This window comes from Anser anser (assembly GCF_964211835.1).
Source record: "Anser anser genome assembly, chromosome: 3".
Taxonomy (NCBI): Eukaryota; Metazoa; Chordata; class Aves; order Anseriformes; family Anatidae; genus Anser; species Anser anser.
In genome coordinates this window covers 84744304-84763115 of record NC_139722.1, presented here as the reverse complement: position 1 = coordinate 84763115, position 18812 = coordinate 84744304, and the positions used below count along the sequence as shown (strand labels likewise).

Sequence of the window (18812 nt, the reverse complement as noted above, 5' to 3'; positions counted from 1 at the left end):
GACGGGGGGGGGAGGAGGGCCGACGTGCGCGGGGGCGGGGCGGGCAGTGCTGCGTGCTCGGCCCCGCGAGGCGCGTCTCCCTCGCGAGCTCGGTGAAAGGATTTGGCGCCAGGCGGGTCCGCTCTGCAGCTGCCGCAGCCGCACGAAGCAGCCCAGCCGCGCCACCCACCCACCGCCGCCCGCCGCCGGGGCCTCGGCTCACAGCAGCTGCCGCCGCCGCCAGCCCGAGCCCGCCAGCCCGAGCCCAGAGCCGCCCGCGCGCCGCCCAGGGATCGAGCCGCCGCCGCCGCCATGAGCTGCTCGCCCGTGAACGTGAAGAAGCTGAAGGTGTCGGAGCTGAAGGAGGAGCTGAAAAAGCGGCGCCTCTCCGACAAGGGCCTCAAGGCCGACCTCATGGAGCGGCTCCAGGCCGCGCTGGACCAGGAGGAGGCCGGCGGGGGAGGCCCCGCCAGCAGCGCGGCCGAGCCTGGCAACGGCAGCATGGAGGGGGAGGCGGCCGAGAGCGGCGGGGGCGCCGCGCAGCTCCGCCAGGCGGGAGGCCCCGACCAGGCCGCGGCCTCCACGGCGGAGGACGACGACGAGGAAGGGCTGGAGGCGGCCGATGGCGACGCCATGGAGCTGGGCGAGGAGAACGGCGAGCGGGCGGGGGCCGGGGGCGGCCCGATGGAGGAGGAGGCGGGCGGCGAGGAGGAGGAAGAGGAGGAGGAGGAGGACGAGAACGGCGACGACCAGGGCTTCCAGGAGGGCGAGGACGAGCTGGCCGACGAGGAGGAGGCCGCGGCCGGCGACGCCAACGGGCACGGCGAGCAGCCGCCGCAGCCCCAGCAGCCGCAGCCCCAGCAGCAGCAGCAGCAGCCCCCGCCGCTCCTCCAGCCGCGCGGCGCCGCCAAGGAACCCGCGGCCAAGAGCGCTGGCGGCGCCTCGGGCCCCCCAGCGGCGGCCTCGGCGGGCCCCGCCAAGCAGCAGCAGCAGCAGCAGAAGAAAGCGGAAGGCGGCGGCGGCGGCGGCCGCCCGGGGGCTCAGGGCGCCGGGGGTGAGTGAGCGGCGGGAGGGGGGGGGGCGGCCGTTAACCCCCCTCCCTCACGGGGACGGGGGGGGCGGCTTCCGGGGCGCGCGAGGAGGGCGCGTGGTGCCCCCCCCCCGGGGCGGGGGGGGGTCCTCGAGGGGCCGTTGGGGAGGGGGCGGAGCGTGGTGGGGGGAGGGGCGGCGGCGGGGCCGCTGGGGCGCGCTGTATTGTGCCGAGCGGCGCTCGGCGGCCTGACGTCACTTCCGGCCGGGGCGCCGCACGGGATGGCGTCGGGGAGGCCGGGTACAATGGGGGCGGGGGGGGAGGGAGGGGGGAGGAATCCCGGCCCCGCGCGGGGCTCGCGCCCTGCCCCCGCCCGCCGGGAGGAGGCGCGCGCGGGCACGATGGCGCCGCGGGGGGGGGAGGGGGGAGGGAGCGGCTCTCTGTGCGCGCGCCTGGCGCCGCGCCGCCACGGGGGGGGGGGGGGGGGGGGGCACCGCGGGCTGCTCCCACCGCCGTGCGCCTTCACGCGGCGCCCGGCCGCCGGAATCCCCGCCCGGGGCTTTGTCCCCGGTGAGAGCGGCCCTTTGTGTGGGTAACGGCGGCCCTTCCCCTACAGGAGATGCCAAGGCGGAGCAGAAACCGGGAGAGAAGAAGAGGGGCGTGAAGAGACCGCGGGAGGACCATGGCCGCGGGTATTTCGAGTACATCGAGGAAAATAAGTACAGCAGGTAAATACGGCTTCGCTGCTGGGCACCATCTTGTGAGCAAGGAGTAACGTACGCGTACTTCTGACAGCACTGCCTTTCACGCTATGAAAATACCTCTCCCTTTAATCTTCCTTCTCTTCGTTCAGGGCCAAGTCCCCTCAGCCACCTGTTGAAGAAGAAGATGAGCATTTCGATGACACAGTAGTTTGTCTTGATACTTGTGAGTAACCATGCTTCCCTTCAGTCTGGAAAGATAAAAGTGTTAGGCTTTTAGTCTTAAAACTGCACTTCCTGAAATGCAGGGTAAATATGTTTGTTGACTTGTTTTGCCAACATCGCCAAGTAACATAGAAGTGTTTTCCATCCACTTTCAGCATCCAAAACAACAAAAGGACACATGGGTCTTTATAGTAACAGTAGTAAGCTGAGGTTTTTCCACGAAATCTGTGGCATCATACAGTTTCCTGAAGAAATCTTGACTGAAACACCAAGTTAGTCTATGAACTAAGTTGGCTGAGTGTACAGTGAGCATAGATGGCACTAGAAACAGCGTGAGGAACATTCTCTGGCACATGAAATATTCACTTCAAGAAGTGAAGGAACCAGTGATACATAGGGTAGTAAAATCTGTAGAGGAAGCTTCCCACACAGTTTGCTGAGGCCCTACTTACTTATCAGCGATAGATAAACACTTTTCTTCCTTCTGATAAATTTAACAAAATGACTTAGGCTTTCTGGAACAAAAAAGACCCATTTATGCAATCCGGGAGTTGGGGCTGGTGTGGAGGTGATTTGTTTAAACGAGGTGCCAGAGAGAATTGGTCCAGAGAACCCAGATTGACTAAAACATACCAATAAGAGGGTTTTAAGGCAATATATCACAATAGTAGCAACATTAACAGTCTGTGACCGGGATAAACGTTTGTATTCTTGAGGGTAAGTATAAGGACCTATAGAATTAAACTTAGGTAATGTGCTAACTCATTGGCTTCTTAAAATGCCATGAAAGGGAACCTCTAAGCTTTGATTTTATTTGGCATGGCATGTTTCCTAGTAGTCTCAGTTTTTTTCTTCCTGAGAAGTGCTTAGAAATGCAAGGATGCATTAGTTTACAGCCATCTATATTGCTGAACGTGCCAGCAATTTCAAGCTGATTATCTTCTAGCTGCTAACTTGGTGAGTAGCCATCTCTGTGGGAGTTCCTAGTTTTCCTAATAACTAACTAGTAGCTCCTTTTGATTATTAGATTATTATTCCTAGTAGGAAACTTTGTTACTGGACGAACTGTATTTTAAAAGTGTTGACAGGCTGTCTGGAGCGCAGGATCAACCACGTCTTCAAGACTGAATTGTGTAGCAGTTTGGCTCTCTTCTACTGGACCGTAACAATCCAGATATAAGAAGTTTAGTGCTCTTAAGTGCTTTTTTTCACCTGTCACGTAAGAAGGCTATTGCTTGAAATTCTGTTCTCATTTGTTCTCTAAAAGTAACCTACACAGATAGGTTCTTACTGTATATTACTATTGTTTGGTTTTCATGCAACAAATCAGTATTACAAAATACAGAAAAGTATTAATGAGAACACTTGAGTCACAAACACTGTAGCTGTAACCAGAGATGGCTTTATGCAAACAAAACAAGATCTCGTGCATGAGAATTACCAGTAATACCGGGAAGACTGCATTTTAGTGCATGTGCTCAGGCACCATGCAGATCTTGTGCTAGGGCAGAAGGTAGTCTCCGCTTCCTGATTTTACACCTTTCTTATAAATATCAAATAGGTTTGGAGTTAGTTCTGTGGATTCCTTGCTCTGGGGAATTCAAGTGCCATGTCCCGCACCTCATGTGACCGTTTTGCACTGTCATTTTGAAAGCTACTAGGACACCAGAAACTTGACGGTGCTGCAGCTTTGAAGATAGCCATACAACAAAGGTTCTGTGTAAGGTTCCTAGGATTCTCTTAGAATGATGAGTGAATTCACGCTGCAGATGACATTTCTTGAGTGAAACGTTCTGTTACCATATTCTGCATGCTTAACCTATTGGCACTTAACTGACTTGATTTTAATTGACTTAATCTAATTGGACTTGCTAAAGGACTGTATTCGCTGAAGATGGTACTACTTTCAATACTTAAAATTCTTGCGTTTGTACTTACCTACATAGCTGCCTTTAGGTTTGGGCATGAGGGATAAGACTTCACAAAACGGTGCCTATCAAATAACTTGAGGAGCAAAGACAAAACAGTGGGAATTTGGTGATAGAGCATGGTGGTACCTTGAAAATCAAATTTGTTGTTAGTTAGGTTTCCCCGGGGTTTTGGCTGAACTTCAGACTGCAGCTTTAGGCGTGTATTCATTTCCTTTCCTGAAAGATGGTGAATAGTTGCCAAATGCCAGCGATTTGTCTTAAAATGAGTGGAGGTTTCTACTTGTGAAAGCTGAAATCCCCTTTAATGCATAAAACTGGAGAGTTCTGCTTTATTTTTATTAATAAAGTAAACAATGATTTTTGTTAACAGATAACTGTGACCTGCATTTTAAAATCTCAAGAGACCGGTTTAGTGCTTCCTCACTGACCATGGAAAGCTTTGCTTTCCTTTGGGCTGGTGGGAGAGCCTCCTATGGAGTTTCTAAAGGCAAAGTCTGCTTTGAGATGAAGGTGAGTTGGACTGATGTTTTGTGGGAGACTGTTTTAAGTAATTAAATATAATAATACTGCCCATGCTTGCCATTCTTTCAGTCCTCTTTTTACTTAATGGCAATTAATTCAGGTGAAGGGAGCTTAAGAGCTTTCTGAAATCATTCTGTCATGAGCCTGTGAAATGGTTCTCAATAGAAGATGACTTAATTTGCAAACTGCTTCCTCTTTTGAAGGACTTCCTTAAAAAAAAAAAAAAGTTGTGCTTGACCTGAACTTTTAACTTCTGGTTTTAGTTTTGAACCAAGAATTTTACTTTGCACCTTATGCATCAGAACTTAAAGACTTAAGACACAAGTCAGAAGTTTGCTTATGTTTTCTGGAGATTACAGAAAACTTGGTTTTAACAACAAAAAAAAAAAAACTACAAACCACCACTTACACCAGGAAGTTGGTTAGATGACCTCCAGAGGTTCCTTCCAACCCGAATGATTCTGGGTTGTGTACACAATGAATGTGAGTATTTAGCTGGGCATTTCAATTTTGAGAGCAAGAGTTCCCTTCAAGGGTAAGAACGGAAAAAAGAATGGAAAAGCTTCTGGCCTTACAATAGACAGATTGCTCCAACATGGTAAGGGAAGAAAAGCGGGATGCACAAACCTTGATTTGGGGTTTTAGTGATGTTAAAGCCTCGCTTGCGTATGCTGTGTGTACACACGCTTACTCTGTTCTCTTCCTCCAGTACTGGCAAATCTAACTGCTACCATGAGGACTGGGTAGCGATCCCATTCTCTGCGCTATCGCATTGAGTGATTTCTGTGCCTGTTGGTGCTTATAACTTTGGAAGGACACTGAAGTGTAACTGATGTCACTGTGTATTGCCCTGTTCACTTCTAAATCAGCTTGGTTAAGGTTTCGCCTTGGTTACCTGGCTCAAATACTTGTGGAAACTGGTGGGATAGTAGTCAGTTTTTCCACTCAATTTGGTGAAATTTATTTAAAAAAAATAAAAATAGCTGGTTGCCAATAGATAGCGGTGCCTTTGGGTGGGAGTTTTGATTCTAGTTACGTTGTTTGGAAGCTGGCAACTTGCCCAACAGCTCTGTTTACTGTGGAAAGGGATGAGTGCAATATTTTTCCATATCTGTCTAGAAGACTGTTTTCATCTAATACCACACTGTATTGGCAAAGTAATTTACTGTTAATTCAGAAGTTCTGGCCTTTTTTTCTTTTAAATTACATACAGAAATTTTTGTAGACTGCAATTTTAATACAGTGTCAAGGATTGAGGTTTTTGGCCGCTGAGAGGGACTGCTATGAGTAAGATCTCTGAAGGTGTCTGTTATCTTGCATCTCCATCAGGCGAGAGATGGGAGTGTTGAGCAATTGGTTTGTGTTTTCACAGACTTAGGCATATCTTACATTTTTGTAGATGTTTATTCAGACTAGGCCAAGATTTAACCAAAGTATAAAACTTTTGGATGTTAGCATTGTTTCCATTTTGTTGGTGTTTTTAAAAAAGTACTGCATAACTTTTTTAATGAATTAAAATAGGTTACAGAAAAGATTCCTGTTAAACACCTGTATACAAAAGACATTGACATACATGAAGTGCGAGTTGGCTGGTCACTGAACACAAGTGGAATGTTGCTGGGTAAGACTTAAGCATTTGGTTACTTCTCTGTATTGTGTATGTGGTTGTAGTCTGTAATCTTTTTTTTCTTAACGGGATAGGAAAAGTTTAGTGACTTTAATCCATGTATTCTGAAAAGTGGTCTCAGTTTGAATCGTTCTGAGTGTTGTGGGAGAAAGTTTATTACCAGGACCAAGCAAGGTTAAGTATTCAAGCTTATATAGGAGGATATAATTTGAGTTAATTCTTTCAGTGGTCAAGTGTGGGTTGTGGAGAACGTTCCTGGAGACCTGACAAGGTTAAGCATCTCCTCTCATGTAATGTCATAAATACGAAGATGATTTTTTTCTTTTTTAAAAAAATGTATAAAGCTACATGATTACATTATTCTTTTGGAGTGAGGGAAGAATTCTCACTTCGAGAAGTAGCTAGAACAACGAACAACAACTTAATTAGATAAATGGGAACAGATAACTATGGTATTTTAACTAATACCTGCTGCTGAGATATGTCTGTGGGAAGTGCATATGAGTAGGGATATTCTCATAGCAGCAGCAGCTTTCTAGTTACTAAAGTACTTAAGTTCCACCTGAGTTCTTGTGTTTGACATTTGCTGTTAGCTTGTTCCTTGCAGCTTCATCCTCAGCTGTCCCATAGGCTGAATGTCTGCTAAACTCCCTTTAAAATGGGGAGGGGTAAGTGCTACTGGAGACTTAATACAGAAAGCCTTTGTGACCAGCTGCATTACAGGTATACTGGTGCATAAACAGGTCTTCAGAGTTTAAAAATACTTAACTCGTGTCTTTAGTGTTTCAACTTCATGTCAACATGAATGTGGAACCAGTAGCATAATGCTCTGAAGACAAGGGTGGGGGAAATGCTGCTGTTCAATCTTAAATTGAGAGTGTTGAGTACTTAAATGCAAGAACGAGCCGTAGCTCTTCTGGGGGGTCATAGCTTGTTTTAGCATCAATTAAAAACATCCTGGAAAACAGTTCATTTAAGTAGCTGTAAAATGACTGCATTTCTAGATAAAAATGCATGTTAAAATAAGTTTACATTTCTTCTTCAGGTGAAGAAGAATTTTCTTACGGATATTCTCTAAAAGGAATAAAGACATGCAATTGTGAGACTGAAGACTTTGGTGAGAAGTTTGATGAAAATGATGTGATTGGATGTTTTGCTGTAAGTTTTCTCTTAAATTTTCTCTTGAGGAAAAACATCCTTGCATTTTCAGGCTGCTTTGTGGGAAGCAGTAAATGAAATCACCAAAAACTTGGAGCAAGACAAGCTGCTTAACATACAGGGAGGAGGTGGAAATAGCATGTATAGCCAACAGTTGCTGCTCTCAACTTTTTTCATATTCACAGGCAATGTCTTTCTAAGGCTTTAAATACTCAGATGTTAAGATCATTTTAAGAGGAAATGATTAATATAAGAGACTGTGATCAATTTGATCAATTTAAGAGAGAAAGCCTTTAAGGATTTACTTCATGATATAAGTGGTTATACAAGTCAGGTGAATGCAACTAGTATAGTGAAATGGCTAATGTGGCTTTTACAACACAAGATAGGTGTCTTTGTGCAAACTAATGCTTTGTCTGCAAAACAGAACTTTGATGGTGATGAAGTGGAACTCTCATACTCCAAGAACGGACAAGAGCTCGGCGTCGCATTCAAAATCAGTAAGGAAGCTCTTGATGGGCGCCCACTCTTCCCACATGTTCTCTGCCATAACTGTGCGGTTGAGTTCAACTTTGGTCAGAAGGAGGAACCTTACTTTCCTGTACCTGAAGAGTACAGCTTCATCCAGAAGGTCCCCCTGGAGGACAGGGTCCGAGGACCAAAGGGGCCTGAGCAAAAGAAAGATTGTGAGGTAAGTTTCTTATTTTATCTCAAAGTTGTTGAGGCAGAGATGAACAGAAGTGGTGGAGTTTAAATATACTATAATAGAAATTTTCCCTTTTGGCTTGGAGACTTTAATACTTGGTGTATCCCATGATTCTTTTCCTGGTACTCAATTTCCATTATACTTGCTAGTCTTAGTTGCGTATTAAAGATCTGTGAACTAGTATCTCAAATATAGAACCTGTCGTAATAGGTGGTGATGATGATTGGCTTGCCTGGAGCTGGCAAGACTACATGGGTTACTAAACATGCAGCAGCAAATCCTGGGAAATACAACATTCTTGGGACAAATACTATTATGGACAAAATGATGGTAAGTGATAATACAGCCTTTTGCATTTTGGTATGTTAAAGGGTTGTTGTGAATCCAAGGTCTTTGGCTGCCACGGGATTCTCTTGGATCTAAGAAATTAAAGAAGCAGATGTTTGTGACTGCTAGTGACCACTAAGTCTCCTGTCTTGCTGAGCTACTTCTCAGCAGGATTCTGAAGTTTTTTTTATTGTTGTTGTACTGTATAAGAAGTTCAAGTATTTCCATTTATTTGTCATGGTCCTCAGAATATGCAGCTTTTTGAAGGTGATGAGCGTACCTTAGATTCAGCTGCATTGATTCACCTAGATTCTTTGTTGATAAAGCTGTACAGCTTGTGAAGGCTTCGGGAATTTCAGTTACGAGTTTGTAGCTGTGGCCTTAATAACCTTTGAGGCCAGATGAGAAGAGCACTGAGTAAAACAAAATTTGAACCATGCATGTAAGGACTACTTCTAAGGACTAACTCTGGGAAATCTCTATAGGTTGCAGGTTTTAAGCGTCAGATGGCAGACACCGGAAAACTTAACACACTGTTGCAGAGAGCCCCACAGTGTCTTGGAAAGTTCATTGAGATTGCAGCTCGTAAGAAGCGGAATTTCATTTTGGATCAGGTAGAAGCTTCAGTAAAAAATTGTTCTGGAATTTTGTTATAGACTCTAGCGTAGTAATTAAATGGGATTAAAGTTATGTTGTAATAGCAGTTGTTGCACTTAACTGACGTAATAGTGGTTCCGGGGGCACAAAGTTGAGATACTGCTACAAATGCTTGTCTGAACTTCTCTGGATTTATGGGATGTGGGAGGCATAGTGTTGTAACACTTGGATATGAGCTCGTAACTTTGCATTATGCAGCATCTTTATGTCCAGTTATATGTAAACTTCATTGCAAGCTCTTGTAGAAGTGAAGTCTATACACCATAAGTTGACTTCCTTAACTCTTACAATGACAGCTACGTGTAGTAAGTTACTGCATTTTTTTCAGACAAATGTGTCTGCAGCTGCGCAGAGGAGAAAAATGTGCCTGTTTGCAGGCTTCCAGCGCAAAGCAGTTGTTGTTTGCCCAAAAGATGAAGACTACAAGCAAAGAACACAAAAGAAGGCAGAGGTGGAGGGAAAAGATCTTCCAGAGCATGCAGTTCTCAAAATGAAAGGCATGGAACATAATCCTATACTGTGTTTTAGGATGCTGAGTATCTGCTTAAAGGATTAAGTAAACCTGAAATCTAAAAATTCACGTTATCTTAAACAGTTGTACTTAAACAAAACTGGAAGACTACTGTAACTTGTAGGACAACACTATATTGTGTTCCCTCTGCTGCAGTCCTTAACACTACTCATTTATGCTGATATGCTTCATGCAGATGCACAAAGCTGTCTTGGCATAAAGTGCCCTATTTAAGTGACATATTTGGCAGAAACTGGTGTTCTGAGTGGAGGCTTATAAAAGAAAAAAAAGATATAGGCAGAATGCTTTCAAGGTTTGGAACAGTACTGGCAACTCCATGGAGACCCGTTTATTTCTTTTGTCACTCTTACATACCTAAAATGGTCAAATTACTTAATCTTGTCCCTATGCTGAGGGAATGCAGGGGGTGGGAGGCAGAATGGGAGAAAGGTGGTTAAATACAGATTGAATTGTAGCTGAATGGAGATGCTGAATACTCAGTGTTTTTGCAATTATAGGGAACTTCACACTGCCAGAGGTAGCAGAATGTTTTGATGAAATAATCTATGTAGAGTTGCAAAAAGAAGAAGCTCAGAAGCTCTTGGAACAATATAAAGAAGAAAGTAAGAAATCTCTTCCGCCAGAAAAGAAACAGAACACTGGCTCAAAGAAAAACAAGAAGAGCAATAAAAATCAGTTTAATAGAGGTCAGAGAGGACGTGGAGGATTCAACATGCGTGGCAACTTCAGAGGAGGAGGTGAGCCTAGAAATAAGCCTGTAAATTCTGGAGACTGTACCTGCTGTGCAAAAAAAAAACTATCGTGTAGTACTTCATTTGCAGTTACTGTGTGGCGGTAAGCTTGATTTCAACTCCAGGAAGTTTTTAATACCCTGACATTCAGTGCAAAGTTAATTTTACAACTTCATCCAGGAGTTTGATGATGATCCTCACTTTTAATGCTATTCATGTGGTTTGAGACACAATGTCCAAGTCCCTGTTGTGGGTTTGTTGTTTGCTCGTGCATGAGGCGCTATTAGAGGGGTTTCATATGCTTATATTTCTTTACTATGACCAAGTGACCTGAAATCTTTGCACTGAAATCTTTGTTCTGAACTTGGCTACGTATTTCTGTAACATCATTGTGTTCTTATTTTGAACAATAATCTTCCTATAAGAAATACTGAAGACCTAACAGTGACTTGATTTGAGTGCCTTTCTCCATGCAGTCCCTGGCAATCGTGGTGGATACAACCGGAGGGGAGGCAACATGCCTCAGCGAGGTGGCGGAGGCGGTGGCGGCGGCGGTGGCAGCAGCGGCGCAATTGGCTACCCGTATCCTCGTGGCCCTGTCTTTCCAAGCAGAGGTGGCTACTCAAACAGAGGGAACTATAACAGAGGTGGAATGCCCAACAGGGGAAACTACAACCAGGTAATGCTTTGGGGAGGGCTTAACAGCCGCTGGGCAGTGTTGTGGACAGCGCTGTGTGAAAGGCTTGGTAGCTGTGAACTGTGGCAGACTTGGTTGTTGTGGTACACTAATTCCACAGTAAGAGGTCTAGCTTCTAGTTTTGTGCACATGCCTAGAGCTCTAAACATTTGTCTTAAACTCGAACACTGATGCAGCAGTTTCCTGGTAAGACTGTACCTCAGTTCTGTTAAGCTGAACGTTTTTAGGCTTGGGTTCCATTTAGCAGTTCCTGGTTCTGGGTGCTCGACAGGTAAGAGTTGCCTCTTGCAATTGATGTAGGATGCAAACGCTCAGGTCTGGTTTAGTTCTGCACCTTCAGCTGAGCTGGAACTGGGCACTGCTTGCTCTGCTACGCAAGGCATGCAAATGCCTATGTGAGAAAGAATAGGTAAAAAAAAAAAAAGGTATTTCTGTAACTTTACCAAGTTTCATGCACAATGTATATTTTATTGTTGCCTCTTCCCTCCCCTGCAAGTCCCCACCTGACCCCCAATAGCAATAACCATTGTTTGGCCCTAGGGTCAAAGGCGTATCTTCAAGTTGAAAGTAAAGCAAGGAGCATTTAGAGCTTTCTGGAAATAGCCTTGGAGAGAGTCTGCTTTGGTGTCTGATGTCAAACACCTATTACGGACGTGCCTGCTTCAGTCTTAACTGATGGAATATCACTGAAAGTATTTGAAAACATAATTTTGATCACTGAAGAGCCAGCAGATGGAGCCCAAGCTAGTAAACATAGGTTTGTCTGATGCTGACAAACAGGGGAAATACTGTGTTTTATCTAAAGTTTTGTGGACGAACTATTTTCAGTTGCATGACCCGTATCCTTTTGTCTGATCAGATAACATCCTTGTAACAACTACAGCCTTTCCTAACTAAAAATAGGCAAGCTCTAGTATTTTTAGTTGTCCTGGTGCAGTTTAGCAGCTGGAAATAGGGTGAGTCAAAACTGGATTAGCCAGCTTTCCAGACCACTGGGAACAATAGTTTGAGCTGACTTATTAGTTTTGGTGGTTTTGCCCCATGTTTTAAAAAGCAGTTGCTTGGAGGGGGCTTTTGGCATTGTTTTTGTTCTAATTCTTCAGCCTAGACCTGATTGCTTGTGTTTGGAAGATGACGTATGGTACGTGATCTTCTGGTGTCAATAGAAAGACTTGGTAGTGGTGTATTTCTGAAAAATATGCACAGATACAGTAGTTCAAAACTGTTGTCCTCTTTCAGAACTTCAGAGGAAGGGGAAATAATCGTGGCTACAAAAACCAATCTCAGGGCTACAACCAGTGGCAGCAGGGTGTAAGTAATAACAACTAAACTTGTTCCTTTTCACTGATTGTTAACTTGAGTGTTTGAAAATGCTGGCTGAAATAATTAGAAGTAGATGTGTAATCAGAACTGGATAGCATAATCTTCTAATGCCAGGTAATATTGCTATAAATAGTTTTCTCTGCAAAGCTTAATCTGTCTTGACGTATCAAATATCAGCCGTGGCTTATTGGTCCTAATGGTATGAAATATTTGGCTTCATGTTGCTACTGTGAACTTAACTGTCTTCAGTTCTTTAGGAATTTGCTGCTGTTTGAGAGGACTTGAATCAGGAGAAGTGCATGTTTGTTAAAGATGTTTCTTCTGTAAGATGTTACGTTAAAATTAACTATCTGTCCATTTATTGCAGCAATTCTGGGGTCAGAAGCCATGGAGTCAGCATTATCACCAAGGATACTATTGAATACCCAAATAAATGAACTGATACATATTTCTCCAAAACCTTCACAAGAAGTCGACTGTTTTCTTTAGTAGGCTAACTTTTTAAACATTCCACAAGAGGAAGTGCCTGCGGGTTCCTTTTTTAGAAGCTTTGTGGGTTGATTTTTTTTCTTTTCTTTTTTTGTACATTTTTAATTGCAGTTTTAAAGTGATTCGTAAGAGAACCTCAGCATTGTGCACGATAAGAGAATGTGTCAGTATTTCAGGGTTCTACATTTTATCTGTAAAATGTGACTTTTTTTTTACCACAACAAAAGTAAAACGTTGCTTTGTACCTGGTGTCTTTTTATTAAAGAATTTTCTCCTTTTTCCCCATTCCCCGATTTCTAAGAAACAGTCGTGAGTCATGTCACAATACGATCGAAATGTTAGCAACCAGATTCGTGTGGAGGCTCCTGAGTAGCCCTCGCGAATGCCATGAGATACTGTAAAGCTCCGTATTACACTCCATCCTCTCTATAAAGCTTCAGGGTGGGGAGGGGAGGAGGGGGAGGTAAAAGTTTCTGGCAATAACTAGGACTTCTTTTGTAACATTTGGAGCTCAATAAGATGTTGGGGGCAAAGAGGAAACCTGGAGCTAAATAGGGAAGGTGGAGTGTATGTAGAAGCTCTTTAAAGTTGTAAAACTTTGGTTGCATTACTTGTGGAGGCTCAAACTTGTGAAGGTACACCACCATAATTTCTTTTCCATTTGTTCTGCATTTTGATTCTGAAAAGAAGCTGGCTTTGCCCATTTCTTATTAAACAAAACTTGTTGTAAATCCAGTTGTCTAATGGGATCTATATGAAGTTAGCTGTGTGTCTGTATAACTTTCCCCACAAAATACTGTATACCTAGTGTGCTTGTAGTAGTTACTCCACCATTTTGTAAGCTAATGAAACTGTGAGTCACCCATTTTATATCTAATTTTTAATCATGTCAATTCTCAAATGGGTGTATCTCCGTAGCCTGCTGATTCCTTTTTCTCTTTAAAGAAAGTGGGTGGAGAAATTTAACTCTAGACATTTGTTTGCAATAAAATAAATTCATTTTACTCTTGTTTTGGGATTGTCGCCATCAAGGTCTAAAATCCCTTTAAGGCTATAAAGAGGAAGAGAATGTATGGAAGTGCTGATGTTGGACAGTTCTAAACTCATTACTGTGTACATGCTGAAATAACTTGTGTTTCTTTACAAATCTAAACTGGTGGTTGCTCTGTTAGAGATGTATCACATGTATAATCTCACAATTTAACATGGTTATGTGTGTAGGGCAAAAGTCTTTTGAGTTGCATCATGTAAATCCACTTAAATCTATTTATTGTAAAATAGAAGCCAGGGAAGGAGTGGGGGAAGAAACCGCCCCGGGAATAGGACAGAAGGAGGGTTGTCACAGAACGAAACCCGGAGTTGGAACAGAGCGCTTCAATTTGTTTTAACTGCTATTTTGCTCAGACTTGCGCTTTTGTAATGCTGTAGTGGTAATGTTAGCTAATGATTTACTTGCATCCTAGCACCAGGGGAGAGACGTAACAGTTGTGAATTGGACTGACAGTATACATGTGAAGGCATTACTGCCAGCAGCGGGGAGGTGGGAGTGGTGTGCCGAGTTCCTAGTGGCAGTGTACAGACTAGCAGAGGCTTACCAGCAGCAGCGTAGACCTAGAGGCAGCGTAGTGTGCTTGAAACTTTCCTCCAATGTTAGTCGATTTCTTATAGTCTGGAAGTACAGATAAAGTTGTGTTGCTCTTCTAGCCTTTATAGCAGATGACATTACATATTGACATTAAACATTAACAGCACCACCTCCTTGTTAATATTGTTTTAAATCATCCCTTTACTTTGAACAAGAAAAATGTAAATTGTCTTTAAAGAAGCATTATTTAATGAACTAGAAATATGGGAAATATAAACCCAACTCTGTTTTTGCTGAAATGGAATTTTCTTTAGACAAAAACAACAACATTAGTGTAATTAAATTCCATGTCCCCTCTACCTTCCTCCCAAGAACCTAACACTTTGTATGGAGTGCTGATCCTTTGCTTATTTTGGTACTCTATAGAATTATATAGTCTTAAATATAAGAGCCTACGCTTACTATGTGGTTGTAAAGTTTGTATTTTAATTCAAAAGTCTGGGATGTTTTGTTTTCTATTCAACATACGGTGTTACAGAATAATGCCACAACTGAGAGGAAGGGCTTTAAGCGTTGTACAAAGGCCAAAGGAGTATGTAGTAATAATCCTGCCTGAGGAAAAGATGCTTTAAGTTGTTCGTTCAGCACTATGTGCTGTCTGGGCTCTGAGAAGCAGAAATCACGACATTCCAATATTAAGCATCATGGAGGTACATTTAATTCAGGAAGCCTAAATACTCTAGAAATAGTTTCAGAAAGTCTAAATGCTTTATCACAGTAGACAGAGACCCTCGGTAAGGCTTTCCTCAGCCCGAGTTTATCCGTGAAGGAAAAAGCCTTCAAGTTAGCTCCGATTATTCTCATGAAAGGCATCTATTTTAAAGTGAGAAGGGCTTGTTACCTAGGCAATCACTAATATTAAAATAATTGTGGGTTAAAAAAGGGAAATCTAGTGGCTACACAAATGCACGGAAAGCCCAGCTGTATGTTGTCAAGATGGGAGGCTGGGGCCATCTGTCACGTTGAGCAACTCGCAGCTTATAAGGACTTGTTTACACAAGGCAGGGCGCCCGGACCGCGGCAGCTGTGCTGCTGGTAGCGGTGCTGCACATGCTAGGGGCACGTAGGGTGTGGGTGGGGGGCTCTGAAAGCTGTTCAAATGTGGAGGGCCTTGCCCCTGGGGTGGTGGCAGCAGTGCTGTGGCATGCTGCCCGTGCTCACGTTAGCAGCTGTAGCAGCCTGGTGAAGATGCCTGCACCTCGTGCTGCAGCTGCCCTGCGTTATGGGATGGGGCCCTGCGTGCCTGGCTGAGCTGACGGCAGGGCTGCGCTGGGCAGCTGGGCAGGTAGTTCCCATTTAAAAAGCAAACCAAAGTGCTCGCGGCCTTTCAGCCCTTGCTGGTAGCAGTCACTGGGGTATGCACAGGGTGAATGCGGGTCCTTCCCTCACAGGCTGGTGTTGGCAAGGGGCTGTGTCCCTGGGGCTCTGTGCATGTCAGGCCCACCCCGAAGTACGCAGGTGCCTGAAAACGGACTCTTCCCTGTGGGATGTCGGGGTTTGGCTTTTGCCGTGGGGTGCCTTACACGATCCCTGTCCTCAAAGCCAGGCTCTGCTGTAATGAGCTAGCCTTTCCTGGTGCTGCACTGCTGGGCTGCATGGGAAGTCCTCAGCAGTGTTGTTGGCGAGCATGTGTGCACGTCATCATCGATGCAGGTGGCACCTCCACACGGGACAAGTTCCTTTGGGTGCCTATTGCAGAACGTTTCCCGATCAGCTAAAACTTACGGAAATTGCTTTTCTCCCTCAATAGCGCCCAATCTTTCTGACAGTGGGAGTGATGAAACCAGCATTCTGGCAATGCCTAGTGCAGCCCATGCCACTTGGATTAAAAAAAAAAAACAAAAAAACTGTGGTGTAAGGCACTAGTTTTTCCAAACCTCTTACTATAACACTATCTATGTGTTTAATGTAAATAGCCAGTGAAGTCATCTCCTAAGATATGGAAGTTTCCCTATCCATGACCTTTTGGAAAATCAGGCCAGTGCTTTCTAAAAGTGCAACTTCAGACTAAGCCCCAAGATATGGAGCTCAGTTACAGATGTGAGGTGCTTTAATACCTCTGCAGATGTTCAGCGGCCAAATTTGAGACTCACGAGTGAAGAAGTGCATACGCCGTGGCCTGTACTACAGCTTGTAGAGCTTTAGCCTGAAACACTGCAGAGGATGGGGACAGCTGTAGGTTGTCACAGAACGCCACTGCAAGGGAAGCAGAAATTTAGAAGAGCAGCTTTACAACTCAAGTGTTAACAGACCCGTTGTGGTGAAGTTAGAGCAGTGCCCCTTGTCATGCAGAGCTCACCTACTCCTAGACAAAGTGACTGCCTTTAGGTGGAGGGAGAAGGAGGCCTCTCTGTATTTTACTAGCAGAAGAGTGTGTGCACACTGAGGCGCCTCCTCCAGTGCAGCGGCGTTTTTGGAGCTGGCAGTTGCAGGGAATCAGTCAGCTGAAGTCAGGACTTGGCCAGCAGTTAGTCTGGATGGGACTCGCCTCAGTTCGTCTTTCTGCCAGTGCTGGGAGCGGCAGGAAGATTCAGCAAGGAGTAAATAGCTACATAAACTCAGTGGTAGCTTAAAAGAAAAGATGCTAAACACTTAACATATTGTAAACTTCAAAAGGGAAAAAGCAAAGGCAAATGTAGAAAACTTGTAGTACAATTTCTAATGCTTGGCTCACGGCCATTGGTCCTTCCGTACCAGCGTCACCTTAGAGCAAGCTTTTGTTTTTGTTCTGTTTCATGTTTTAGTAAACAACCTTTGCAGAATCATTTTGGTCCTAAAAGTTACTGAAACTGAAACTAGGGGTAAGAGAGCTCAGCCAAACTTTTTCACACTTAGAGAAGTTTCATGAGGCGATAGTCAAAGGAAGATGCAATTTACACAAAATAACGATGCTGGATCTGCTGCCTCAGCAGCGGCAGATTATTATTGCTGCTTACTGGGACACCTGTGATAACTGAGGTGGCAGAAAAACACCAGTATGCGTTTTCTGGTCTGAACGAGGCCTTAGCTTCCGCCACATTCGCCTACATTAACTCTTCTAGCACTCTGCTCTGGAGGTTCTCCCAACAAACTGACTTGCATTAGAGGGGGGAGATGTGTGCTTGAGGGGAGCACTGGCTCTGAAATGGTGCGGGTGACTGAAGCAGTTTTAAAATAAAAAGGTTCGTCAGTGCTGAGCACTCCCTGAAAGAATTCCCCTGTTGTACCTGGATGCTTCAAGTACCAGTAATTGTTTACAAGGTGAGAGACACACAAAGGACTTGATTCTCTTTTTTTTTTTTTTTTTTGTGACACAGGCTGGAGCTATGTTTGGGCTCTGCTGAACTTTCAGCTCTGTGGGGCTGTTGAGCAAGCTGATAAGATAAGCCCTTGTGTTATAAAAGGACTTTTGCCTTTGTGGTAAGAAGGTAGTGGGGGGGGGTAGAGGAAATGAGTAAGTCTTCTTGGAGGGGCTTTTAATACTTTTTTTCTGAAAGAATAAATACTTGCAGGTTGTTCACATGCTGAGAAAGAAGCCAGATTCTGAAATAGCTGAGTTAGCGGGGGGGGGGGGTCCACGCACAGCATCACCTGTGGGGTGTGAGCAGCAGAGCTACGCGCCCAAAGCCCGATCACACCTGCACTGCACACACACAGCTTCTCTGCTGCGTGGTCCCTGCCATCAGCACCTGCGGTGCTCTGGGGCCTCCAACACAGCTGGGGAGTGCTGAGGATTTAATTCTCTGAAACCTAAATGGGAGATTATTTGGGTGGGTGGTCCTCTGCACCACTTTGTGGGTTCTCCATCTCTCATTAAGTCACCAAATCGCAGCGACGTGGCTCACGGGGGCTCTCTGGAGATGTAGCCCAGCCTCCCAGCTGAAGCAGGACGGACGCTAGTACTCAGCTGGGCCAGCAGGGCTGTGTCTAGCGGGGCCTTGAAAACCTGCAAGGACAGAAAGCTCACGTCCCTGGGCAGCCCATCCCGGTGCTGCACTGCCCTCTTGGCAAAAAAGGTTTTGTCCAGCCGCCTGCTCTGAAGCTCCCAAGCCTGTGGTCATTGCTCCCTCTACATCATCTGCCACTACCAAGAGGGGTTTGGATCCATCTTTGCAATTGCCTTGCAGATCGTTTTAGGCAGTTATTTATTATATATCACCCCACAGCCTGCTCCTCCTCGGACCAAGTCCAACTCCTTCCACCTTTTTCCCAGAGGACATGCACTCTGGCTCTACCACCACCTCACAGGACCCTCCACAGCTTTTCAGCATCTCCGTTGGCCAAGAGGCCAAAGCTGGACAGCACTATTGCACGCAGTGTCGTGTACTGGGGGCGAGCGCTCCCGCTGATTTCTTGGCCACGTGCTCCCCGATGCAGCCCAGCCTGTGACATGCCGTGTTTGCAGCGACAACTCTCTGCTGGCCCACGTTCAACTTGGCGGCCACTGTAAGCACTGTTTCTGCAGGGCGTTAGTCAGCCGCCTGGCTCCCAGCCTCTGCTGTGCGCTCTGTTGCACAGGCAGCTACATCATCATCATCATCATGGGCGTTACT

General features: G+C 45.3%; 1 protein-coding gene across 1 annotated transcript; it reads left to right on the top strand.

The window, feature by feature from the left end:
- The first annotated feature begins 35 nt into the window (after positions 1-35).
- On the top strand, positions 36-13639 carry HNRNPU (heterogeneous nuclear ribonucleoprotein U). The gene is made up of 14 exons (XM_083829614.1): positions 36-1033; positions 1626-1737; positions 1863-1936; positions 4237-4376; positions 5910-6009; positions 7061-7173; positions 7601-7864; positions 8090-8209; positions 8692-8820; positions 9192-9360; positions 9893-10132; positions 10603-10805; positions 12063-12134; positions 12514-13639. Exons 1-14 carry the CDS (start codon positions 292-294, stop codon positions 12565-12567), a joined length of 2532 nt encoding a protein of 843 aa, XP_083685740.1. The 5' UTR covers positions 36-291; the 3' UTR covers positions 12568-13639.
- The last annotated feature ends 5173 nt before the right edge of the window (positions 13640-18812 follow it).

What these genes read in the sequence shown, in the direction of transcription:
- HNRNPU (XM_083829614.1), top strand. Translation starts at nt 292, where the DNA reads ATGAGCTGCTCGCCCGTGAACGTGAAGAAGCTGAAGGTGTCGGAGCTG. An exon ending in AAGTCTGCTTTGAGATGAAG is followed by an intron (nt 4,377 to 5,909) that starts GTGAGTTGGACT and finishes GAATTAAAATAG; the next exon opens with GTTACAGAAAAGATTCCTGT. An exon ending in TGGCAACTTCAGAGGAGGAG is followed by an intron (nt 10,133 to 10,602) that starts GTGAGCCTAGAA and finishes TTCTCCATGCAG; the next exon opens with TCCCTGGCAATCGTGGTGGA.